Below are 25,602 nucleotides of genomic sequence, written 5' to 3'. Positions count from 1 at the left end.
TGGCAAGCGGCTGGGGGCTGGGATGCCATTAGCATGCAAAATGGGGCTATTTATCTTCCCCGCAGCTGGGTTCTGCTCCCGGACCTGGCAGGGACTGGCAGCGGGAGGTGGGGCTGGCGCTGGCAGGGATGGGGACAGTCCCCAAAACAGCCCTTTCCCACCCTTCTCGCTGCCGTTGTCCTTGTGTTCTGTGACCCTCAGCCTCTCCCGAGGGGCAAGGACATTCTCTGTTAGAGCTGGACAGGGTGTCAGGGTCACCTGGAGACTTTACAGGGGGCAGCTGATTAATCCTGGGTGGGTGGGCAAGAGAAAGCTGCTGGGGAAACTGAGGCAGGAGCTGGTGGGACATGCTCGGGAAGGATGGATGAGCACAGGGCTCTCTCTGTGCGCTCTGAGGGGCTGGAGCTGTCCCCCTCACCCCTGTGCCACACCTCGGTCCCTTGGCAGGGCCATCCCTGCTGTCACCACGCGGCAGTCAGGAGTGAGAGACCACCGGAACGAGCAGCAAACGTGCTTCTGCTCCCTCCCAGGGATAATTTGTCTAGGAAATTGCTGGCGGGAGGGAAGCAGAGGGAGGGGAAGCGAGGCTCACACATGCCAGGGGCGAGCAGAGCCGGGCTGTGTCCAGCTCCAGGCCCTCCTGAGATGACCCTGGTCCTTTTGTCCCTTTTCCCCGCCGTTCTGGCTGGGAGCTGCTAAACTAGGGCTGTCAGCTCTGCTCCCCGCAGGGCTGCTCACCGCCCGGGATGTTCCGAGCGGCCATAGCAGTTATTCGTTTCCTAATAATAATAATAAAAATAACAAATTGCTGTAAATGTGAAATTCCACGATATCACGGCTTCAACACCGCCATCCTCGGCCCCATCATCCCCATCGCCTTCATCCCCACTTTCCCCATCCTCATCATCCCCATCGCCTTCATCCCCACTCTCCCCATCCTCATCATCCTCATCGCCTCACCGCGGCTCAGGACCTCCACACCGCCAGGGGGCGCGCTGCTCCTCAGCGGGAGCGGAAGTGCCGCTCTGCCCTCGCGGGCTGCCCCGCCTGCTCCCGGGCCGCTTCCGCCGCCGCCGCTGTCTGTCTCCCGGCCGCCTCTTGCGGCTTTGCTCCGGTCCTTGCTCCGGCTCCGCTTCGGTCTCGCCTTGCCGCCACCGCCAGCATGAACAAGAAGAAGAAGCCGTTCCTGGGCATGCCCGCGCCCCTGGGCTACGTGCCGGGGCTGGGCCGCGGGTGAGACGCCGCCCGGGCCTGGCCTGGCTCCCCCAGCCCGGTCCCCTCACGGCCCTCCCGCCCCGCCGGGCCCCGAGACACCCCCGGGCCCGCTCGCTGCCCGGCTGGGCTCCCACCTCCCCGCCCCACCGCTCCCTGTCCCTTCGGGGTAGCCCCGCGCGACTTTTCAATGTTGTCCTTCCCTAATGGCTCGCGTTCGCTTTTTAGCTGGTTGGGTTTGTGTTTAAAAGCGACCCAAGTCCCGGGTATGAGTTCCCGGGTGCTTCAGAGCAGCAAGGGGTTGTGTTCCTCCTGATTATGTGGCTGTGTGTGCGTGGGACCGTCTGAAAAATGATCAAACTGGGGCGTTCGTGTGGGAGCACTGAGAGGGTTTGGTAGCGGCTGGAACCGCCTTTGGGATGTCCTTTGCTGGATGTGAGTTGTGTTCGTCCCCCACTGATTTGCTTGTGCCCTTTCGTGGGGGGATTCTGCTGGTTGTGCCCCAGGAGGTGCTGCCAGGCGAGTGTGGGGGTTCAGAGGAGCCCCAGTCGCTCCAGACCCCGAGCCCCTGCTGTCCCACAGCCTGCAGGCTCAGCTGAGAGCCCCAGGGACAGAGTTTAGAAGTGAAGCCATGCACAGGATGGACGGCAGAGCAGTGAGCTGTGTGATTGCAGAGTCTGTGGGAAAATTCTCCCTGTGAAAGGTTGCCCAGAGCAGCTGTGGCTGCCCCATCCCTGGAAGTGTGCAAGGCCAGGTTGGATGGGAATTGGAGCAACCTGGTCTAGTGGAAGATGGCAGGGCTTTGGAATGGGTTTGTGGTCTCTTCCAACCCAAACCATTCCATGATTCTAAGGATATTTTTTCCTATGGGCTTTATGAATGTTGGTCGTGAGGAGCGGCTGATACCATTCTCCCAAAACAATTGCGTTTTTCCTGCCTGTTCAGAGCAATAACTGTGACAGGCTGGGGCTGCAGTGAGCTAAACAGCCCCTGCTTTATCCCTGCAGAGCCACAGGTTTCACCACCCGCTCTGATATCGGCCCTGCCCGCGATGCCAACGACCCTGTGGATGATCGTCATGCTCCGCCCGGGAAGAGAACTGTGGGCGACCAGATGAAGAAGAACCAGACAGCAGATGATGATGATGAAGATTTGAATGACACCAACTATGATGAGGTGAGGTTTTCATCATCCTGCAGGGGTTTTTCCCCAGGTGGAACAAGACTCCCTGAGCTCCCTGCCCTTGCTGTGAACCCTGCTCTTAGCTGAGGCTTCAAACACAGAATTTTCGGTAGTTTGCAGGCAGCAGTTCCTTTTTTATTTATGTATTGTGACCTCAGTGTACACAATGGCACAGTGCTTACAGATTTTTATTGTGGCCTTGCTCCATGGATTGTGGTTTAATTATCTGGACAGAACTCTGAGAGTTTTGGGAAAAGATCTATAAATAAAAACTAGTTTAAATATTTCTGGGGGTGTATTTTTTTTTATTCTCCACAAATGATATCTAAGCTTGTGTGCTTTGACTAGAGTGGACTTGATAATCTTTGAGGTTATTTCCAATCTAAGTGACTCTGTGATTCTGTGACATATTTGTCCTCAAATGGCCTGTGTAGTCTCTCCTGTTTAAATCCCACTTTGGTTAGTTGAATGTTGTGATATTCTTTCTGTTTGCTTTCACTGGTGTAAAAAGAAAAAGTGGTTAATGGAAGAAAATGGCTTTTCTACCTTGGGATCTCATTTATTGCGGAATAGAAGTGGTTTAGAGAGAGAAGCAATTTTGAAAGAAGCAATTTTGAGGCAGTTTTGCTTCAAATGGTCTGGGATAATAAACACTCAGGGTGGTAGAAGGAAGATGCTTTTATTTAGGGATGTGTTAGTCTGATGCAATGTTGTCAGAAATAGCCTGTGAATGCATTTTTGGGTGATTGTTGACTGCAGCAGGAACATAACATGGAGCTTTAAACTGCCTTTTTTTTTTTACCTCTCTCTCTGTAAATTCCCAGTTCAATGGCTACGCTGGGAGTCTGTTCTCAAGCGGCCCCTATGAGAAAGATGATGAGGAAGCAGATGCTATCTATGCAGCTTTGGATAAGAGAATGGATGAACGCAGGAAAGAAAGGAGGTAGGATAAGATACTGCACTGGCAGGGGGTGTTTTCTGGTTAATTGAGGATGACAGGTGTTTTGCACCACTTGCTTGGACAGTGGATGTGGTTAAATTACTTCACTGTAGTTAACTAAGAGTCACTGTAGTTCATTAAGATGGTTTGGGGAGGCGCTGAGCACCTGGTTGTGACACATCACATATTGCACAGTGCACTGGAAAGGGTGAGAAAAGTCATCTCATGCTTGTAAGCAGTGTGTGTTACTTGTTAAACTCACTGCTCATTAAGAGGAGGTTAAAAACTGAAGTTTGCTTGGAGATGTTTGTTTTTACACTATAATATTGTCTCATTTGATAAAGGATCTCTTGTCATAATGTTGATAATCTAAGCTTAGAAAAAATGTCTTTTTTATGCCCTAACTCTGATCAAACACATTTTGCTGTTATGTCAACACTTTAATCAAAGACTCCCCAATTGATTCTTCGAGCATAACCTCAGTATTCCTTTTCTTAAGGGAACAACGAGAAAAAGAGGAAATAGAGAAATACCGTATGGAACGACCCAAAATTCAGCAGCAATTCTCAGACTTGAAAGTAAGGAAAAGAAATGTTTGAAGTGTGACTTTTTATTAGCTACAAGAGGTGGCTGTGTGTACTTTTGTGTGTGTGTTTCTTTGCTCAGATTTTATGTGTTAGCAAACAAGTAATGTTATATTCTTCAGATTTTCTTTTCTCTCTTCCTGGAAGAATATCTGGTATCCACTCTTCTTGTGGATACACAAGGTAGTGAAATTCTTGCAAATTTTGATACTAGGCTTTTGTTTTGTGCTTTATGGAAGGTGCTACAATCCTGTCATTGAGGAACTGATAACTTATTGGCAGGAGTTGCAGGAGTAGCTGAGCAGGATCTCCTGACTCTAAATCTTCTTTTAAATAAAATGTATTGTTTAAGCTGTGGTCTAATGATTAATAATGAACCACTCAATGCTCCAGGCAGTAGGATTAATCTGAATGTTTGTAGCACCAAATCCAATAACAAAATTGATTTGGAATCTCAGTCTGGACTCAAACCAAATTCTAATTAAATGCATCTAATTCTTTTGTACATTGGATTAGGAAAAAATCTGACCCTTGAGTGTTTAATTGATCTTGAATTATTTCAAGACAATAAATCTATTAAGGAGTTAGAGCACTTAAAAAGGCATTTCTGCAGCAAATACTGATGACAACTCCCGTTTGAACAGCGGAAATTAGCTGAGGTTACTGAGGAGGAGTGGCTGAGTATTCCAGAGGTTGGAGATGCCAGGAACAAGCGGCAGAGGAATCCTCGCTATGAGAAGCTGACTCCTGTCCCTGACAGCTTCTTTGCAAAGCATTTACAGTCAGGGGAGAATCACACTTCTGTGGATCCACGCCAGACAGTGAGTACGCAGCAAACCTGGGCAAGCTGTGGCCAAACTGAATTAGAGATGAGTGTTAAACTGGGATTTGGGGAAAAGATACTTGAACAAAAAACTTGGTGTGGTTTGTGAGTCTGCCACAGGAATTCTGGGTGTTAAACTCCTGTGCTTGCTGGACCCTTTCAGTTCACAGTCATTGCCAGAGAAAATATGGGGATAAGCAGAGAAACCCTGGTTCTTATGTTAAAAATCAAAAAAAGTGTTTCTTTTCCTATTTGCTGAATGCAGTGTGGTGGTAGTTTTGGTGAGCATAGCCATTTCTGCTACAACAACATCTTGCAAAAAGGGAACAGAAGATGAAGTTTGCTTTCACCTAATGGTTTGCTCAGCCCTGGGGCAATTGTGTTAAAAATTATTTTCCTTTCAGTAATTGAAAATTAAGTCATTTAGCTTTTTACTCTGTGGCCACAGTCTACTGTGGTCATAGAATTATAGGAGCAGCTGACTGGCCCTAGACTGGCTGCAGGTGTCCATGGAACTTCTTAGCAGATATTCTTGTTTAAATGTGCCAGGTTTATATGCCTGTGCTTGAATTTTTTTACTTTCTTGTTGCTTATTTCACTGACTTGACTAAACTTTAGTAATTGTTTATAGATTTGCAAATCATGTATGAGAAATGTTTTGTGATCCAGGGAATCCGTATTGGAAGTACCTGTGGGGATTTGGCATCTGTGTCCTGCAGCTTCTGGGGAAGTGCAAATCAGCCAATAGCCTGAATTACTTTTAAAATCACGACGAGGTTATAGGAATTAATTCCTCACTTTTTTTTTAGCAATTTGGTGGATTGAATACTCCGTATCCAGGGGGTTTGAATACTCCATACCCAGGAGGAATGACACCAGGCTTGATGACACCTGGGACAGGTGAATTGGACATGAGGAAGATTGGCCAAGCCAGGAACACCTTGATGGATATGAGGCTAAGCCAGGTAAGGATGTGAGAAGGGAGGATCTGTCACAGGTATACCTGGGGTTGATGTTGTGCTGCTATTTCAGTCCTGGTTTTAGACAAGTGTTAAATTCTCTTGAGTGTTGGAAGATCCAAGAACAGCTGAGCTGTAAAATAATTTTGTACTTCTCCCCAAATCTCATGCCCTCAACATGAATAGAATTTCCTGAGAAATACCAGTTTGTCCTTGGAATTCTTGGTCCTTATGGGGAACAGACTGCCTGGTTATATCAGGGCTGGACTTGAAGTAAACAGCGCAGTTAATGTTACCAAGGGAAGCATCTCTTCTGTCCTATGGAGGGATGCAGGACAAACTGCAGAAAAATACTGATTTTTGACTTCTAGTTTTTTTCATTGATTTTCCTCATCTAAATCTGGTTTATACTAAAAAAGAATGTCTTTAGCTGGCAGGGCTGCAAGACCTTTGGGTAACTGCTTGTCACCAAGCCGCTTCTTGTCTGGATTTTAACGTTAAAATTGTGTATTTCAGAAGTGAAAAAAAGCTAATAAGCAAGGCTTTGTGTTTTCCTCCTTCCTTGCTTTTGGAAACAGATGAATATCTAGGATTTTTGTACAGCCACAGTGTCTTTTCAGATGTTCAGGGGCTGTGAGTGGTCATTTCAGTAGCTCTGACTTGACTTTCCCAGGTGTCGGATTCTGTGAGTGGCCAGACTGTAGTGGACCCGAAAGGATATTTGACAGACTTGAATTCCATGATTCCCACACACGGAGGAGATATCAAGTAAGTTTAAGAAGGATTAACAGATTTATCCTCTTAGCAGTGGCACTGATCCTACATGTAAATGGAAATCTGTCTGAGTGGGTGCTTTCAGCTGGCATTTAATTTGTAAGAAATGCCAGGTGAGTTTTTGAGGATGAATTCTTTTAACATGAGATCTGGTATAGACTTTCAGCTAAGGTATTAGCATCTGACCTGGATGCATCAATTGTGGGGATTGTTTCCATTCCATCCCTGTTTCCATGCCAGAGTGATGGCAGTGTGTGGCTGCCTGCCATCCAGGAAATAACCTGGTTAATTGTACCTGTGTGCTGCTAATTTAGGCTTGATTGATGATGTCTGAGAACCTCTTTAGCTTGAAGTTTGACATCTGTTTCATAAAGAATTTCCATTTAAGTGAGTGATGCGTGCAAATGTTGCTGCTAATTCTTGACTTACATCAGTGCTTGGGCTTATCAGCTTCCAGCTGCAAGTGCCCAGCTGTAATTCCCAAAAATCTTGCTTAAATACTTAAATGGTTTTCACTGTGATCTCGCTGTGTTTGTGTGTATTTGTAAGCTTGCTTTGGTAGAATGTAATTTATGTCTCCAGTATGGAAAAATTTGAGGTCACAGTTACTGTGCATTGGAACACATAGTGGCTCAGGAGAATTGTTTCATAGTCTGCTGAAATTTTTCCTTCCTGTTTTCCTCCTCCTTTAGTGATATCAAAAAAGCCCGTTTGCTCCTGAAATCTGTCCGAGAGACCAATCCTCACCATCCACCAGCCTGGATAGCATCAGCCCGACTGGAGGAAGTCACTGGCAAACTCCAGGTGGCTCGAAATCTCATCATGAAAGGAACAGAGATGTGCCCTAAGGTCAGAATTGCTTTGCTTCCCTCCTGATCCTTGCAGGACTAGAAAAAAATTGTGGTTAATGAGCAGCAGAATCTCTGTTAAGCTTGATTCAGGCTCTGTCTGATACAGCTTCACAATCTGCAGTATTACAAAACACCTGCTTAGCCTGAAGCCCTGATTTTATATTCTTGTTTTGATGCAAAGAAAGGTTGGTTGTTTTTCCTGACAGAGTGAAGATGTTTGGTTGGAAGCTGCTCGGCTTCAGCCTGGAGATACAGCCAAGGCTGTTGTGGCCCAGGCTGTCCGGCACCTTCCACAGTCAGTCCGGATCTATATCAGAGCAGCAGAGCTGGAGACAGACATCCGTGCCAAGAAACGTGTCCTCAGGAAAGGTGAGAGCTCCTGTGGGCTCAGGGGATGAAGGCTGACCATTGCACTGTTTGTATGGTGTTTTAAGTTGTTCAAGAGGTGGCCATAAGTTTTGGTGCTTTTTTAGCTTCTTTGGTGAAATTACAGTTGTCAATGTGTGCCTTAATGGTGGAACTTGCTGCTGGTGAGCCAAAGAGCAAAGGTGTTGGAAGTGTTTGTGAAGCATCCTTCAGCAGAAAGCTGCTGTTACTGAACAATACCAAAATGATATTTCACTTACCAAAACCAATTCCAGCTTAATCACAATTAGATAATTAGACAATTACATAATTAAAAAATGATGTTCTAAGGTCACCTTGTGATACCTTTTGCAAAAGATACTGGCATTGATTGTTACTACGTGTTTGCAGCTTGTTAGAGACCACAGAGGCTGCTGCTGGAGGAACTTTGGGGGCCTTGGGGTTCTCACAGCATTGAGCCTGTTGGGCTGCAGGCTTTGCTTTAGTGTAGAAAGTTCTGTGTCCTTGACAAACAGCCTTTCTCTGTTGTGCTTACTTGAAACATTACATCTTCTGTTGCACTGCACTTGGGAGAGTCCCCTCTTTCATGGAATTACTGTCTTTTCCAAACAATGATCTCTTCAACAGCAGTTTGTTGTGTTGTCCTGAGCCCAGGTCTTCCTCACAGGTTCATAATATGAATTCTTTGATTACTTTAAGTAACTGGGCTGTATCAGTAGAGATTAGTTCCTTCATGACTACTGAATTGTATTAGTTACATCTCCTGACTTTAATCTAGACAGGGAAAAATGGTCTGGATTTATACATTTACTAAATCATTGTGAAGCTAAACCAGTATTGAATGGCTTAGCTTCAAAGGAATTAATTGCCTTCCACCTCTTACCTCTTGCATGTAAAACTGCAGATCTCTAGTGAAATGACCTCTTACTACATGTGGATGAAAGGCACTTCAAAGTTACTGGATTTGAAATTGTATGAGTTCAGATATTAACTATTCAGTAGCTTTTTTAACTTCCATTGGCTCAGCTGTGCAACATGGTGTGAAGTGCTGCTCCTGTGACACCGTGTGTCCTTCTCAGGAACAGTCATAGATGTTGAATAGAAAAACACTTCTAGAGAAGCAGAAATAGTTCTATGAGTCCAGCTCAGGTAGGGAAGGGTCTTGTGAGAGAGCAGTAACTTACCCACTAAGTACTGAGCTTTGCTTCAAATACTGTATTTATGAAGAGAAAAACATTCAGTTTTTGGAACCACCTACTTAATCTCTTGATACAAAGCTGTTAGTGAAATGGAACTGGATTTATCATTCTCTTCTCAGTTTCTGCCTGTGAACAGCTTAACAGTGCTCCTCTGCTGTCTAGGGAGCATCAGTAATACGGAGCTCAGAGCCTTAAGTGGCAGCATAACCCATTATTTCTCCCAAAATAAAAATGCCTGAGTGCCAGGTAATGTCACTGAAGTGTGATCTTTCATAATGTGTTTCTCCTCTCTGTTGGCTGTGTGCATTCCTACCATCCAGCAGAACCTCTGGAGTTTTTAAAGCCTGAGTCTGACTGGAGACCCAGCAAGCTGAGTGGCTGAAATACAGCTTGAAGTCTAAAAATCAAATTCTGTATTTGTGAAAACATGTGAAACATGAGCTTTCAGCTCTTGGAGGCTGACATTATTCACTTAAATTCTTCAGAAAAATCTCCTGCAGCTGCAGCCTTGGAGACAAATGGTTAATGCCTGTTGTAAATCTCTGTGTTTGTGAAAGGGTGGGATGTGCTCTGAGTTGAGGCTCTGCACTGTACCTCTTCCTTTGCAGCAATGCCTCAAGGAACAGCCTTGCCTGGAAGCCCAGCTAGTTCCAAAGTAGGTTTAGATGCCTTTTCCCACTCATTTTTGTGTCCCTGTGATTGTGCTCGCTTTATTGAAGAGGGATATGCTCAGTCCTCTGTTACTATAGCCACATTTGTGTACAGTCACCATGGAAGCAGTGGAAGTAATGCTGCAATGCAGCTGATTCCAGCACTCTGGGGTGCAAGTTGGAGTGACAAAAGGCTAAAAAACCGCTTTGGTTTCTCAATCTCTCTTAAAAAGATGGGCTGAGGGAAGTTGTTGTTTAGCATTTAATGTTTCAGTTAGCACATGTAGGACAGGCTGCAGAGAATGCAGTCCTATCAGCAGTAGCTAACTCTTGGACAAGATTAACGAAGCCTCGAAGAATCCTAATTAGTTGGAGTCCATATTGGATTGCTGGAAGCAGACTTTGTACTCATGGCTTAGTGTCAGCGAGACCTTTAAGCTTTTATGCACCCCCATTTTATTTTTGTGTAGCAGGACAACAGCTTTTTGGGAACTTAAGCTGGGGTCCATTAAGTTGTCAGTAGAGGCTTACAGGAAAACTGCATTGTGAAGGGACAGTTTCAACATCTAAGGAATGAGGCTGTGTTATTAGTTAGTGTTGAAGATGCTGCTTTTCTATAAAGGCAGGCCTAGCATGATTAAGCTGCCCAGCTTTGAAGATCCTCTTTTGCTCATTTGCTGAGACTGGAGGCTTTGTTCAGCCAGGTGTTTTACTGAGGAGGATGCAATTACAGCTTGTGCAGCAAAAAAGCCCTTGGCTCTCCAAAACCTGTTTCCAATTAAAATGATCAAGTGTTTTATTTTCTGATTTTAAATTCTCATTCTTGAAGCAAGAGCCTAGTATAAGTAAATTCCCTCCCTTCCCTCATTCAGGACATTTCACTGTAATAGGATAAATCCTTTATTAATCATGTTTTAAAAATACAGATCTCATTAGTAAACTACTTTATCATGGCTGAATAATTGTTTTGCCTCTCTAGCCCTTGAGCATGTTCCAAACTCGGTGCGTTTGTGGAAAGCAGCCGTGGAGCTGGAGGAACCTGAGGATGCCAGGATCATGCTGAGCCGGGCTGTGGAGTGCTGTCCGACCAGTGTTGAAGTGAGTTTAAAAAAAGTGAAATAAAAAAACCCCTACACTCCACTTCAGGCTGCCAGTAGAGCTTTGCAGGCAAAAGGCAGGGTGAGCAGTGTTTCCCCACACAAGGTTTTCTCCCACACAAGGTTTTCTCCCACACACTTCATGCCACAGTAGGAAGGATGTGATGAGTAGTAGAATGTCCTTTTTTCTTTGGAGTTAATTGTCTGATGGTCATTACATGCCTCATTTTGCTGTGTAATTGTTAGGTTAGTCATGGCAGTGCACAGCTGTGCCTGCTGTAGGCACTGAGCCATGTTCATGTCCATGTGTGGTGCCTCGACAGTTGGGAAAACAAGCGAATGTTTAACCTGGTGAGTCTAAAAGTTGCTTGCTCCTGAAACACTAAACCAAAGCATTCAATTCAGCTGTTTGAGAGGTGATGTGAACAGAAGATAGGAGTGTAAGAGCCCAGCAGATGGAGATGATACCCAGAGATGATCAGGACTGAGGTTCAATGGCAGTAGCAGCCTGTTTCTCCTCTCCTCCATTGGTATTCCACAGCCTGCTTGCAGTGCTTGAGGACAGTTGCCAACCAGTAGCAAGCAGCGTGAAGCTGCTTATCTCTGTGGGCTGACACTGCCATACTGCAGCCTTGTCATCTCCTTGTTCTCATCTCAAATACATCTTTTGTTGCTCTGCAGCTGTGGCTGGCGCTGGCAAGGCTGGAGACATACGAGAATGCTCGTAAAGTCCTTAACAAAGCCCGGGAGAATATTCCGACGGATCGTCACATCTGGATTACTGCTGCCAAACTGGAGGAAGCCAATGGAAACACCCAGATGGTGGAGAAAATCATTGACAGAGCCATCACATCTCTTAGGGCTAATGGTGTGGAAATCAACAGGGAGCAGTGGATACAGGTATGTGCTCAGTCTTGAAGAGCCAGGTGAACTCTTCAGGTTCTGTTCTGAAGGTTGCTGATGGGGGTATTGTGGGGCAGAGCAATTTTGCACCTGGTTTATCAGTGGAGATCCTTGTGAAGGTACAAGGGATGAGACTAAAAGGCTGAGTAGGATCAAGGCCATAAGTGATACCTGAGGTCATGTCACTTGCTTTGCTGAGAAATGTCTGGTTTGCTTCTCTCTTGGAAGATAAGTAGCTTCAAGTTGAAGCAGCTGCTGCCTTAAGTAGGACAGAGGCTTAAAGCCTTCAGTGAAGGATTTACGTATTTTTTGCATGTGTCTCTTTTGGCTTGAAAGGTATTTGTTTGCCCCACAAGTCTTTGTCAAATGGTGTTATGAGAAATCAATACAAATACTGCATTTGGAGCGTGCAGGAAATACACTGTTAGTCCTGTATTGAATCTCTTTCCTCCTGAATATGTTCTGTGCTTTGATCAGAAGTCTTTAAAGCAGTTTCCTACTAAAATCATTTACAGTGGGTCAAGGCAGCAAAATCTTCTTGTGATACCGCTTAAGAGCATTGATAATGAATGAATTATATAATATTAAATGTATATCCTTGTTAACATCTAAAAGAATTTTGACTTTCTTTACAGCAGTAAAACAATTAAAGGTTAATTTCAGCTTCTCTTAAAAAAAACCTCACGAGCACAGCCTCTGCATCATTGTGTTCTCGAGTTCCTTCTCAGTACTAGAACTGCTCCATTTCTGTTATCTGATCAGAGGGCTTTTCAACAAGTTTAAGCAAGACATGCTTGGCTGTCTGAAAGCTTTGTGTGTCAGGAAACTCCACTTTTCTGTACATGCTCTGGTGACAGAGTCTTTGCACCTTTGGCTTTACACTGGTTGATGGGGTACTCTTAAATTTAGTTACTGCTTAGCCCTTATTGAGACTTAATAATTTCAAAGCTGAAAAAAGGTCAGTAGTTTAGATGTTACAGTTCTTCCTTGTGAAATTTCTGCATTTTTTGTTGGCCAGGTCCCTGCTTGGGTCAGCCCAGGGTTGTAGAGCTGTAAGAAAATACTTTTGGGGCTGGAAAGGTCACACATTGTCACAATTACTTCTTTTCAGTGGATACAGTTGATGTGCTCTATTTCTTAATCAACTTGTGAATGATTCTGTGTACAACTCCAGCACCTTCCTTGTGGCTGCAGGCTCCTACTCAGTGTCAGGCTGTGTTTGAGCAATGAGATGTTTGTGCTGTGGCACTGACCCCCAATGTCTCTGTGTTTGTGCACGAGGAGTTGCCATTGCAGAATTTACCTTCTTGTGCTGAGCTCTCAAAATGAGCAGGGCTTTCTTCTTGTTTCTAGGATGCCGAGGAATGTGATAAAGCTGGAAGTGTGGCCACATGCCAGGCAATCATGAGAGCTGTGATTGGGATTGGGATCGAGGAGGAAGATCGGAAACACACCTGGATGGAAGATGCAGACAGTGTATGTCCAGCTGTGATGCTGCTTTTTGTTGGGTTTGTTTGTTTTGTTGTGGGTTTGTGTTTTTTAATTAGAGGAAGTTGAACTGATGCCTGGAAAATGGCTTTGTCAGTCAAAGTGAATGTGATTCCCGCACCAACTGCCTGCCTTTGGCCAGTTTGTGCCTCAGGAGGTTATTTGATTATAGAACTTTTTCCAGATTTGAATATTTAGTAAACAAAAAGTTGACATTGGGATAGCTTGTCTGCTGGTTTGGTGTGGATTTTTTTCTGTGAGTGTGAGACATCAACAGAGATTGAGTTATGGGTGAAGGAGCTGGGAGTTGAGTTTTAAGGCATTACCATTGTAGCTCAAGAGTTAATGTAAGACTGGACAAAGGAGTGGGTAAAAGTTTTACCAGGCTTTCTTTGCTTTAGGGGAATAGTTTGAACATGTGCTAAGAACTAAATCATATTTCAGCATGAGAAATGTCCAACTTCACTGGCCTTGAATTGGGCTCAGAGCAGTGGGGGGCACATGCTGTGGTGCTTAGGGTTTTGCCTGTGAAATAACAAAATGAAGTGCTAACATGAGAGCCTTTCCAATGCCTTACTAATGTTTCAAGCTGGCCTGTGAGTGTCAGTCCCTCTGAAAGGCCATGGATACTTGTGCTCTGTAGAGGGATACTTGGAAATTCCTTCCCTGCTTCCTTTTAAAAAGCTGACTGTAAGTGTTCTGTTCCCTATTAATGCCTCAATTCATGGATTACACCGAGTTACTGAGTTCTGAGTTGAATTGTGCATATGTAATTCCTGCTTGCTCTCGATTCCAGTGCTCCCCTAAGCTGACTTAGTCCTGATCTGTTTTCCCTCAGTGTGTTGCTCATAATGCTCTGGAGTGTGCCCGAGCCATTTATGCCTATGCCTTGCAAGTCTTCCCGAGCAAGAAGAGTGTGTGGCTGCGAGCAGCCTACTTTGAAAAGAACCATGGCACCAGGTATGTGTGCTGCATGATCCCTGCTTGCAGAGGTTCATCCTTGTGACAGGCTGACAGGCTGGGGAAGAAGGAAAACTACAAGATGGTCCCTGGTGTGGTGCAAGTGCAGAGTTAGTGCAGCTGGTCGAAGCTCACATTTTTTTGCAGGTCTGACCTTCTTTGTTGTTGTTGGGCTCAGAACATCCTTAAGTTTTATGAAGTCATAAAATGGTGTTTGGCCGTAGGGATTACTTGGTAAAAATAGCTGTGAAGACACAAGGTAGGAACAATTGCCTTTGAGAGTATATTTCTGGAAAAATACAGGGATACAAATCACCTAAAATGTGTTTTATTTAGTTTTCATAAACTACTTTATAGCTGAATTTGTCCAAGCACCTCTGGTATTTTCTGATTAAACACTCTGAATGTGTCTCACATCCTGAATTAAGATTGGTATTACACTGTCACAGCTCAGGTTCTTTTAAAGTTTATTCATAAAGCTTTACATGTCAGAAACTTTCTGCCCAAAGCTTAGGGTAAAGCAAACAATCTCTGCAGTAGGCCATTATACATATGGAATCATCCTTATTAAAGCCAACAAGGCTATGTTGTGGAAGTGACTGCAGATGCTGAGTTTTGCCTCATTCAAGCCTATTTTTTTTAAATGGGAACAGCTATACCTTTGCTTTTGATGTTGTTTTCCCATGTTTCCTAGTAGTGGCTGGCTTTTAAGCCCCATGTTCTACCTGAAAAATGTATTTTCCAGAGGAGAAAAAAATAAATTGCGTAAGATCAAGCCAGCCTCATCTAATAATTCTGAAAAGCTTCCTGCCTCACTGTCTACTAAGGTTTGTTAAGCAGAAGGACTCTTTCCAAGAGAAAGGAGCTGTTTATGTGAGGGCTCTCCACAGAGGCTATCAAACAAAGGTGTCTGAACAATGAGGCGTTTGTGGAGTGCTGATTCCAGAACTCTTGTGAAAAAAGACCACACCCTTTCCTTGTTATGAAACAACTTATCGAGGTTTACAACGTTGGACTTTGCAACAATATTTATAACACCGAGTGATAGTGAAAATGGTGTGAGAGAGCTCGACTTTTGCTGTACCTTGAGGGATTGTAACTTGCTCTTTCTTGTCTTCAGAGAATCCTTGGAGGCTCTTTTGCAGAGAGCTGTTGCTCACTGTCCCAAAGCAGAAGTGCTGTGGCTCATGGGAGCCAAATCCAAGTGGCTGGCGGGAGATGTGCCAGCAGCCAGAAGCATCTTGGCTTTGGCTTTCCAGGTGAGTTTGTTACACTTGTCAGAGGGTGTTAAGCGTGACAGGTAAAGAATACAGAGCAGGCTTGTTCTGTCAACAGCTGATTCCTGCTGCCTTTCAAAGTGATGGAAACTTCCGCTGTTCTTTGATTGCTTTGTGTGGCAAAATGTTCTACACTAGATTCTGAGCTGGAATAGGTTGTCCAGAGAAGTTGTGGCTGCCCCATTGCTGGAAGTGTTGAATGCCAGGTTGGATGATGTTCTGATCAACCAGGTCTGGTGTGTGGCATCCCTACTCATGGGATTGGGATGAGATGATCTTTCAGGTCCCTTCCAACCCAAACCACTCTGTGATTCTATGAGTTTGCAAACCATCACTTTTACTAAAATGGCTCCCACCAATCCCAGTCATGGATCAGAATCCTGTTGTCTTGGGTCACCTCAGGAAAAGGGTTGTGGTCTGCCCTAATGAGGTGACTGCATTACTTATGACTTGGATCAAACCCACTAATGAAGGGAATTGCCTGCTGGATGCTGTAGCAAAGATAGGCAGAGCAGTCGTAACACTGGGAATGAGGTTTAAAAGCTAAGTGATAGGAAAAAAACCTCAAAAAGACAGGTCCTGAAATGGAAGGTAAAAGATACTTCCTTAATCTGTTCTCAGTGCTCTTTGTTACTAGGCTGAAAAGTTCTTGACATGGTTGCCACTGAAATGACTTTTATTGGAAGAATTTTCTCAGACCTCAGTGGGGAATTCAAACTGCATTTTTTTTACTTGAGGGTAATAAAATGAGGGTCTCATTGTGGCAGACCCTGTGATGTTTTCGGTATTTAAACTGGAAGTTCAGAAGATCAAGCATTACTGCTTTTCAACAATTGAGAAGCATCCAACTTCTAAACTGGCATATATCTTTGTGTTGCCCATCTGTTTTGGAGGATTTCTATAAACTTCAAAGGTCAAAGAAGACTGGGAGGAGCTTGCACTCAAGAAAAAAATCCTACTGTGGATTGACAAAGTTCTGATTTCAATTTTAATCTGGATCAAATGGAGGATTAAATCTGCTGTTGATTCACTGTATGCATTTGTCTGTCACTTTGTGTTCTTGCAGGCCAACCCCAACAGCGAGGAGATCTGGCTGGCTGCCGTCAAGCTCGAGTCGGAGAACAATGAGTACGAAAGAGCGAGGAGGCTGCTGGCAAAGGCTCGCAGCAGTGCCCCCACAGCAAGGGTAAGGATGTGTGGAGGGTGGAGAGGCTCAGGCCTCTTGGCCACGGGGGATTTGGGACGGAAGGAGGAGTTCCTTCAGTTCTGTGGCCTTAGGGATTGACCATATGGCTCCCTGCCATTGCCTTCTGGGGCATGTGGTCGCTTTGCCGAGCGCTTCTCCAGTGAATTGCGACACAAAGTCGTGGCATGATGGGAAAAAAAGGCTAGGATCAAGTGAAGGGTTTCAATTTGTTTTTTACACAAATGGCAAAAGTCAGGAAATTCCCAGTTTACAGCTGTTTGTATAATGTTTGTGTTGCATAAAAGCACATCTTGGAAAAAAGAGAAAATACTTTCACAGAAGACTCACTTATGCTTGTACTAAAGACAGCTCTGGGGTGGTTTGGTGTTTAAAGTTACACTCCTGTGTTTATCTCCAGTTACCTCTGGTATGATAAACTGTCGATTTTCAGCTCTTCATACAAAAGCATTTTAACTTGTCCAAGTAAACAAAAGATTAGTTTGATCTCTGTCCTCTGTTCCTCCCCCTCAGTTGTTGTTACATCCTACATCTTTTTAACTGTCCTCTTCCTCTCTGAGCCAAGGAGCTTCTGCAGCTAAAGCTGAAGCCCTGCTCTCAGACATGGTGCCTCTCTTGCAAGGTCACAGTGTGGGGAATTTGGGCATGGGGAGGATGGGGATCAAAGAGCAGGGAGAGAGCCTTTGGTCTATAATGTATTTCTCATAACTGTGACTTCTGCATAGCCAGAAGGAAGGATTTGTGGGGCAGAAAATGTACATTTACTAGTTTGTAAGGAGCAGGACAGCAGTTACAGCCTGAAGCCACAAGTAAGAAAAGGTGGTCTTGGTAGCTTGGATCTGAGGAGATCAGATTGCGCTGATGAAGGAGGCTTGTTAATTGGTTTAGCTGTTAAAGCTGTGCTCTTTATACAAATATAAAGGTACCAAACTGTTTTCTGATTCTGTAATAATGCAAATGCCAACTTTATGTTAATAATTATGTAAATAGGTGAGATACAAGTTGATAACACTGTTCTAACACTTTCCATATTTGCATTTACCTTTCTCATTGTTATCTGTTCCTGCTATTATTTAACTCTGATATTTTAATTTTTATTTTACTTCAAACCGTGGCTAATCAATAACATTTTAGTGAATGTTTGAAAGCGGAAACCTGCTACTTTGGCAGATTAATGGTTTTTCAATGGCTGCTGGTGCTAAACAGCTCTGGTTTGTTCCCAGGTCTTCATGAAGTCTGTGAAGTTGGAATGGGTGCTTGGGAACATTGCTGCAGCCCAGGAGCTCTGTGAGGAAGCCCTGAAGCACTATGAGGACTTCCCCAAACTGTGGATGATGAAAGGACAAATTGAGGAACAAAAAGAGCTGGTAGAGAAAGCACGGGAGGCTTATAATCAAGGGGTAAGATGGATGTTACTGCAGGTTTCCTTTGTGCTGCTGGCATGGAGAGATGTCTGTCTTTGAATCAAAATGGAGAGCCAAAGACATGATTACTTTCTGTCATTGGTTAAAACAATAAAAGAAAATAGGCCCTTGAAATAAGCAGGAAGAATTTCTCTTACCCATTACCCATGTGCAGGATTGACTTTCTTGCTTGAGAGAGTTCTCTGCCTCACTCCTCACAGGGATGAAAAAAGGCTTTGCACAGTAATTCTCTAAGACCTGTAAAGACTAAAACCAGACCTCTTAAAAGAAAAACTTCCTCAGCAGCTCTTAGATGCACACTGTGAAAGGAGGTGGCCTACAGAGCACTCCTCTCTTTTAAATGGTAATTGGTGTCCTTGGGTATGAATGCTCAAAGTCGGCAGCCATCAAAGTAATTTGGACACAGGTTTCTGCCAGTGTCGATATCCTAATGACTCCCTGCACACTCTGCTGTGGTTTGGGGATGTATGAGAGCTCTCCATCTGCAGAAGGAGCACAAATTGTAGCTGTGTTAAGGGAGGTGTGTTCTTTCTCTTACTGCTGGGATAGCTCAGTCACACCTGATGTACCTGACTATTTTGGATACAGGAAAACTTCACTTCTGTGCTGTGAGACTAACTGGAGAAATCTGACTGATGCAGTTTACTTGGTCTCTCTTCTTCTAAACTCTCCAGGAGGGTATTTGGAGGAAAGTTCCTTTCTATAGGAGTTACAAGATTTTTTTTTCAAATCTACCTATTAGCATGCTTTTTTTTTTTTTTAACAGTTGAAGAAGTGCCCCCATTCCATACCCCTGTGGCTTTTGCTGTCCAGGCTGGAGGAGAAAGTCGGGCAGCTGACTAGAGCAAGAGCCATCTTGGAAAAATCTCGCCTGAAGAATCCAAAGAATCCAGATCTATGGTGAGTTGTATGGAGTTGAACTGAATTTGGGCTACAAATCCATTCTTGAGGCCAGCTATTTCACATCATCTCATCCGTTTGAGCCTGGAACTTATGTCGAGTTTCTTCTGGACTAACGACTTCCCTGAATAGTAGAAATGCTTTGGTGATCCTGGCTAGCTGCTCTAAGGATCTGGGAATTAGTTATTTCTTTACTGATAGAGTGCAAAGAGCATGTAGAGTGCATGGGGCTCTTTCCTTTCAGTCACAGTTCCTGTTGCAGATTGGTTTTTATCTGCGCCATTATAGAATAAAAGTCACATTTATTTTTAGATGGAGAGGAATGGGAAGATGTCAGTCACCTACACATATCCAGAACATGGGCAAATGTTTGCAGTTTCCAGTGACCCTCGAGTGACTCATTGTTTCTGCCTAGTGAATGTTGTCATAAATATCATCAGAGTCTTTTCCCTACCAGGTTGGAGTCTGTGAGGCTGGAATACCGAGCTGGGCTGAAGAACATTGCAAACACTCTGATGGCCAAGGCACTGCAAGAGTGCCCCAATTCAGGTGAGCTGGATCTCATTTCTACCTTTAATACAGTTGTTTTGCCCAGTTGATAGAAGCACATTTTTTCCCAAGGTGTTCTTTCTGGCCAGGTCTCTGAATACAGTGTTTTGGAGAGGTGTCAGTCATCCTTCTGCAAAGGAAATGTTGAGGGTCTTTGTGAACAATCCCAGTTACTTTGTTCTCTCTCACACCTGAGAGGTCATGGTTCAGTGTTGTTCCATTTTTCTGCAATATCCAGTATTTTATTTGGTCTGTGGTCCACAGTTTGTCCCCAGGTTTCCTGTGAAAACATCTTGGATATGGGTGGGTTTTTCTCTGAAGTGGTAGAAGTCTGCCAAGGTTGAAAATGAAAGAAAGATACTTCAGTGTTTGTAGGTAGGAAGTTCAGTGGAAAAAGAATGGTGCTTTCCCTGTCTCCCTGGAGTACAGCTGGCCTTAGGAGGTTCCCAGTTGCTGGTTTCTCTGCACTGGTTGCACCACTGTGAGTTTAATAACTTGTGCTGGCAGCAAATTTCCATCACAGTCATGATTAGAGGATCATGTACCATAAATGTTCAGTCCTGATTTTGACTATTTTAGCTCATGTAAGAGAAGGCTAAGAGGTCATATGATGTAAGTGAGATAGTTCTAACCAGCAGTGGAAACATTTGCCTCTTGGGATGGGAGGATAAAGTGCCTAACACATCCCTATTTTGGGGCAGAATTGCAGGAAGACTTAATTATTTAAACATGTTGAAGTCTTTGGGGAGAAGGTGTCATATAACTACAAATTGTAGTAACTTACTGCAGGGCAAGGCTTAGCTTGCCTTCAGGCTAGTTTTTGAAAGGTGTTTATTTGGTGGCTGCTTAAGTGCCAATGAAATAATTGGGAATTAAGTGACTTTTATTACATGATAGAGTCATTGCAAGGTACTCTTTGTGCTAGTGGGTCACCAAGGCAGCACCACCCAAAATCTTGCTTTGTTTTTGTGAATGACCTAATGATTGTTTGCCACCACAGGCTGTTTTAGAAATCTGCCTGTTGCTATGGAAATGGGCAGCAAGATCTCAGTTTTTGTTTAAAAAATTGCTTCCAACTTTATCTTAGACCTCAACAAACCATAATCAAAGCCTGCAGGGCTTGGCTCGTTGGCCACCTGTGGTCGTGTAAACCAGAGGTTTGGGTCCATCGATTGCTGAATTGATTCCTGATGGGTGGCAGGCTGCACAAAGAATAAAATAGAAATATTATGGTGTTTGTGATCCTATATATAAAGAGCAAGAAGAAGAGAGTCTCTCCTGTCTGTCACTGCAGTTATCAAAGCTTGTGTGTGTTCCTGTGGTGCCATTTATGGGAAGTGAGAGTGCTTTGATGGAGTCCTGGCAGACGCCAGCTCTAGGCTTTGCTTTGAAGTGATCAGGTGTGGCTGGCTGACATGAGAAACTGCAGATTTCATGCTCCCCTGAGCATATTTCCTTCCTTGCTTTTGGCAGTGAGAGGAGCTAGGGATTAAACCCAGCTTTCCTGGATCTACTCTGTCCTTCATCAGTGTGTGTGGAGCCAGCATCAATAAGACTGTGGTGCTCTCCAGCACCCTTGAAACTGCTCCCAAACTGCACTTTGCACTTTTTGATACTTCTGCCACTGCAGTTGCCTGTTCAGACAGACAGAAACCTTTCTCTTTGGAAATGCTGATTTGCCCTCTCTGTCCCAGAATTTGCAGTGTTTCATCCGAAAAGCTTGAGCTCTGGGTTAGGTAGTGCTGGAGCTGCAGGAATTGTGGTATAGACACCTCCAGAGCTGAAGGTCCAGCGTGGTGCACACAGTAGCTAAAAGTTCAGAGTACTGAATGAAATATCTGTGTGGAAAGAGTGGTTAGGGATGAATTTAGAGATGGATAACCACCAGGGTGGGGGCTGTACTGCTGCTTGTGGTGCAGAGCACTGGCCTGATGGCAGGGTGGGGAGAGTTAACCTCAAAATAACACTAAACAATCTTCCTACTTGATTTGGTTAAGGAATCCTGTGGTCAGAAGCAATTTTCCTTGAAGCGCGACCGCAACGGAAGACCAAGAGTGTGGATGCTCTCAAGAAGTGTGAACATGACCCACATGTCCTGCTGGCTGTGGCCAAGTGAGTTCCTGTGCTTGATGCATTAAAAATATCCATGTCTGTGTGTGGCTGCATCCATGTGATTCTGGCTGCAGCAGCTCTAATAAGTCCCAAAGCAAGGAACAGCTCTCCAGCTGTCTCCTAGTAACTGAGCAAATCTCTCCCTTGGTTCCAAGCGGGGGATGTCAGCCTGCCCTCGAGCTGTTCTGGTGGGTCTGGGACTGGCACAGACAACAATACACTGACATAAAGCCCTTTGCTAGTGTTGAGCATTGACACCCTGCAAGCTGCTTTCTTTCTGTCCCTTGAAGAGGATTTCACTGTGCTGTCAGGTGAACTAGGCTTAATTAAGTGGTTCAGGATATGTTTTAAGTATCTGTGAAAACAGGGATTTTTTTTTTTTTTGCTGGTTATTTTTCAAGTTTTATGTGGCTGACTGTGTAGTTTTCATCTTTTCTCTCTATCCTAGATGCTGTCAGGTATCTTTTTAAACTCTGGGCTAGATATTCTGCTGCTCCTGAATTTCTGCCATATCAGTGTTCTTCAGTTGTGGCCCTTCTCAGAATGCAAACCACTAGTCATTCCGCAGTTTGCATCTCTGAAATGGGAAAATAATCTTCTGGGAGTTGTGTTCTTGTCCAGATTGAGTTGTGAGGATTCCAGTGCTGAAACCCAACTGTTAGAACTGACTTGTGCCATATCCTTCCTGCTCTGATGTGTGAACAGCTCTACAGCAGCTGTGATGGAAACAAACTTACCTTTCTCCCTTTTTTAATAGCAGAAGAGGTTAAATACAGGAGGCATTTTGCTCAAAGTTGCCCAATTCTTTCACAACTCTATTTTATAAGCCAAAGAAAACTGTAGGATACACTCCAGTGACTGCAACACTGGGTTCTGCCAGATCCTGACAGCTACTTGTTCAGCTTTAGCAGCAAGTGAGAGAAATGTTAACTTTTGCTTTATGGCAACTGCTCCCAGGCCCCTTCTGGTGCAACCTCAGGCTGTTTAACAGCTAATCCCAACATAAACAGCTTCCACCTCCCATCACGACTTGCCTCTGGAGGTACAGAGTGTCACACATCTGTTGAAAACTTTTGTTAAATATGTTGCTGAAAATGGCCACTACTTGCAGGTGTTAAGCCTCTGCTGTCATTGTTCGTGCTCTTATAAATCACAGTTTATTTAACACAGAACAATCAAGGGTATTATAGGGCTTAAAAACAATCACATAAGCTGTATAATTTTATGACAGGCTAAGCTCTTTATGAGGGGTGGCTGATTTGATAAAGACCTTATAGCTCAAATGAACTCTTGAATGCAAAGGAGTAAAACCAAGAGACTCTTGATTCAGCTGGTTCACTACTAGGGAGAAATTTCAGCACTGACCATTACCTGGATGAAATGGCAGCAGTGGAGCTGTGCCAGGCTGGGGTTTGAGTGCAGAAGCTTCCATGCTTGTTTTTCCTTGGAAAGTGGAGTTGTCAAGGCAGGTCTGCTCCTTTCCAGCAGGCTTTGTGTGTGGGAGCATGTGACCAGGCAATTACCAGCTTTTAGAAGTTATTTAATTGTTGGATGCTAAAATTGACTTGAAATGTAAAGAAATTGAAGGAGTGGGAATAGATGTAGGCATGTAATCCTGTCTCTTCCACACCAAATCTGGAACAGCAAAATTAAAGCAATTGAGTCAGCAAAGGTTGAGCTCAGTAATGCTTCCCATCTCAGCAGAGTCTGTCTGTGCCTGGGGCTAAGTTATCCTCTAAGTTACCCTGCCTCACTGTGGGGCAGTGAAGAGGAAGTGCTGGATTTTCTTTTCAGTCCTCTCACTCCCCTCCATTCCCAGGGTAGGGTGGACTGCAGTTGCCTAAAAATCTGCTGTTTCCTTCTTGGGAGAGCAGATAATTTGTATACCTGTAGAGCCTCTAAGTTGGAGTTCTTGTGGGTTGTCACCTTCCTCTAAAGCGAGACTGTTTGTCAACTCTCCTCTGCTTTTCCCAACAGGCTGTTCTGGAGCGAGCGTAAAATAACCAAGGCCAGAGAGTGGTTCCACCGGACAGTGAAGATAGACTCTGACCTGGGGGATGCCTGGGCCTTCTTTTACAAATTTGAGCTCCAGCATGGCACAGAGGTGAGTGTGTGCCTGGGAACAGGGAAGTCCCTGGAAGGCAGGGGTTGCCCAGTCCTAAGTTTGCTGTAGTGCTGGGCTGAGCACGCTGCCTCTGCTCCTGCCTGCATGGTCACAGGGGAGGCTGGCTGTCACGCCTGGTCATGAATGAGCATGAACAGGCCTGTGTGGTGGCTTTTAAAAGGTGCTGTCATTAGCTGAGCTGCGTTTCAGGCTGCTTTGCTGTCTGCAGTCGTGCTGGTTCATGCAAAAACCTCTGAAATCAATCTTCCTCCTGTAAAACTCAAGCTTGCTCAGAGGGGGTTGTGCTGGAATTGTGGGGCTGGGTTTGTTTAACTGGGACTGTTTCTTCCTGAGTGTCAAGAACAGGTTGCACGTGAACACAGCCAGAGGAGCAGCCAGCTCTAATCTCTTACAGCAGTTTTTAGTGCTGATACTACTGAAATGATGGGGGTGTTTATCTTCTGACTTCAGAGAGACCTTTCCCTTGACATAGCTTCTTGCAGGTGGTAATGCACAGGAAGTTTCTGCTGCAGTTTCTCTGCAATAGCCAAAACTTGCTTACCTGCGCCTCAGCCATTTTATTCAGCCAGGCAGGAGACTTGCTGCTTCTGAATTTTGACTTAGGCTTCCATACTGCCTTTAAAAATAACAGACCCAAAACCTCACCATAATTTTTGGAAGAGTATTTCAATCAGGGAGGGAGCTGTTAATTTTTGGCTCTGTGCTGGAACAAACCAAGACAAACTGTCATTTCTCTTCCCTGTAGGAGCAACAAGAAGAGGTGAGGAAGCGCTGTGAGAATGCAGAACCTCGCCACGGAGAGCTCTGGTGTGATGTCTCCAAGGACATAGAGAATTGGCAGAAAAAGATTGGAGAGATTCTTGTGCTTGTGGCAGCCAAGCTGAAAAACACCTTCTAGAGTGTGCTGGCCTCAGCTGCTTTAGAGGTCTCTGTAGGACTTAACCTGGTCATGGTGCATTCACCCTTTCAGCAGCACAGATTTCGAAGGACAGGACGTGGATGATGATAGGAAAGAACTTCTCCGAAGGGGAAAAGCTGCTTTCTTCTTTACCCAGCATGGCCATCGGCTTCTGCAGCACATGGGAGCATTGTAGCTGATGTCACATAGGAGACAGGAGCAGTCTTGTTGGCATTTCCGTGTTGATTCCTGATTTCCCCCTGCAAACACAAGCTTTAATTAGCGCTTGTATGGATTCTGACATGTGGCAGTCCCTCTGTTCTTGGCCCTGGCATGTGTTCTTTGTCCCCCTTTAGTGTTTGGCCCATCTGATGTTGGTTCCTTGTCAGCAGATCTGAGTTGTTGCTGTTGGAATACACTGAGTGTCCTTGAAGGAGATGAGTGGAGTTTTGGGAGCAGCTAACAGCACAGGAAAAGGTCTGGGATGGGTCCTCTTCTTTATGTGGTTGAGTTTGGTCTGTTATGCTAAAAAGCTGCTGCACAGGTTGGAGGTGTTCCTCCAACCTGAGCAGCTGGAGCATTTTGTCAAATTCCAAAGCATATTTTTAGAGAACTTTTCCTCAGTTTTTTAATGTATATAGTAAAGCCTATTCTTTTAGGTGTCTGAGCTCATTAAGCACAGTGGTGGTTTAAAGTAACAAGGCAAAACCCAGCAATCCCTGAAAGCCCTTTTGAAGGAAGAACCTTTATTTAGAGTCGTTGGGAGACTGTGCTGTTACACAACTGTGACTGCCTGTGGCTGGGAGGTTTGGGATGTGCAGATGGAAATCCAAGTGCAGATGGGAAAAAGCAAACTCAAGAGAAGGAAAGCTTTGTGTTTAGGACCCTTTATATGCTGTCTTCAATTTTCTACACTTGTGATCTGTACTATTTTTACCCCAACCCCCTGACTTTCTTGTGTTCATAGAATGAGAAGCAATACTGTCTTACACCTGAGGCTATAGCAGCTGTGTCCAGGTCTGTGGATGTGTGTTATCCCATGTATTTAGTTGGAGGAAGAACTCCCTTATTACTTGTTGGAGAATATGTATAAAATACAGCTTGTTTTTTTTTGTCTCCTTCTGT

At 44.5% G+C, this 25,602-nt stretch overlaps 1 protein-coding gene across 1 annotated transcript; it reads left to right on the top strand.

Annotated features, from left to right (window-relative positions):
• The first annotated feature begins 1,042 nt into the window (after positions 1-1,042).
• On the top strand, positions 1,043-25,576 carry PRPF6 (pre-mRNA processing factor 6). Its single transcript, XM_085079708.1, has 21 exons — positions 1,043-1,233; positions 2,220-2,388; positions 3,219-3,337; positions 3,834-3,912; positions 4,563-4,739; positions 5,551-5,706; positions 6,374-6,468; positions 7,167-7,323; positions 7,532-7,694; positions 10,520-10,638; positions 11,319-11,537; positions 12,894-13,016; positions 13,867-13,988; positions 15,109-15,247; positions 16,332-16,451; positions 17,693-17,869; positions 18,660-18,793; positions 19,251-19,342; positions 21,340-21,454; positions 23,432-23,558; positions 24,325-25,576. Exons 1-21 carry the CDS (start codon positions 1,163-1,165, stop codon positions 24,475-24,477), a joined length of 2,826 nt encoding a protein of 941 aa, XP_084935834.1. The 5' UTR covers positions 1,043-1,162; the 3' UTR covers positions 24,478-25,576.
• Positions 25,577-25,602: the final 26 nt, after the last annotated feature.

Source organism: Lichenostomus cassidix, chromosome 20 (genome assembly GCF_008360975.1).
Source record: "Lichenostomus cassidix isolate B80296 chromosome 20, HeHo_3.0, whole genome shotgun sequence".
Taxonomy (NCBI): Eukaryota; Metazoa; Chordata; class Aves; order Passeriformes; family Meliphagidae; genus Lichenostomus; species Lichenostomus cassidix.
This window is presented reverse-complemented; position numbering and strand designations above follow the sequence as displayed.

Excerpts from the sequence above, each read along its gene's own strand:
- PRPF6 (XM_085079708.1), top strand. The coding sequence starts at position 1,163 with ATGAACAAGAAGAAGAAGCCGTTCCTGGGCATGCCCGCGCCCCTGGGC. Across the intron at positions 10,639-11,318 it reads GCTGTCCGACCAGTGTTGAA|CTGTGGCTGGCGCTGGCAAG; the intron begins GTGAGTTTAAAA and ends GTTGCTCTGCAG. Across the intron at positions 23,559-24,324 it reads AGCTCCAGCATGGCACAGAG|GAGCAACAAGAAGAGGTGAG; the intron begins GTGAGTGTGTGC and ends TCTTCCCTGTAG.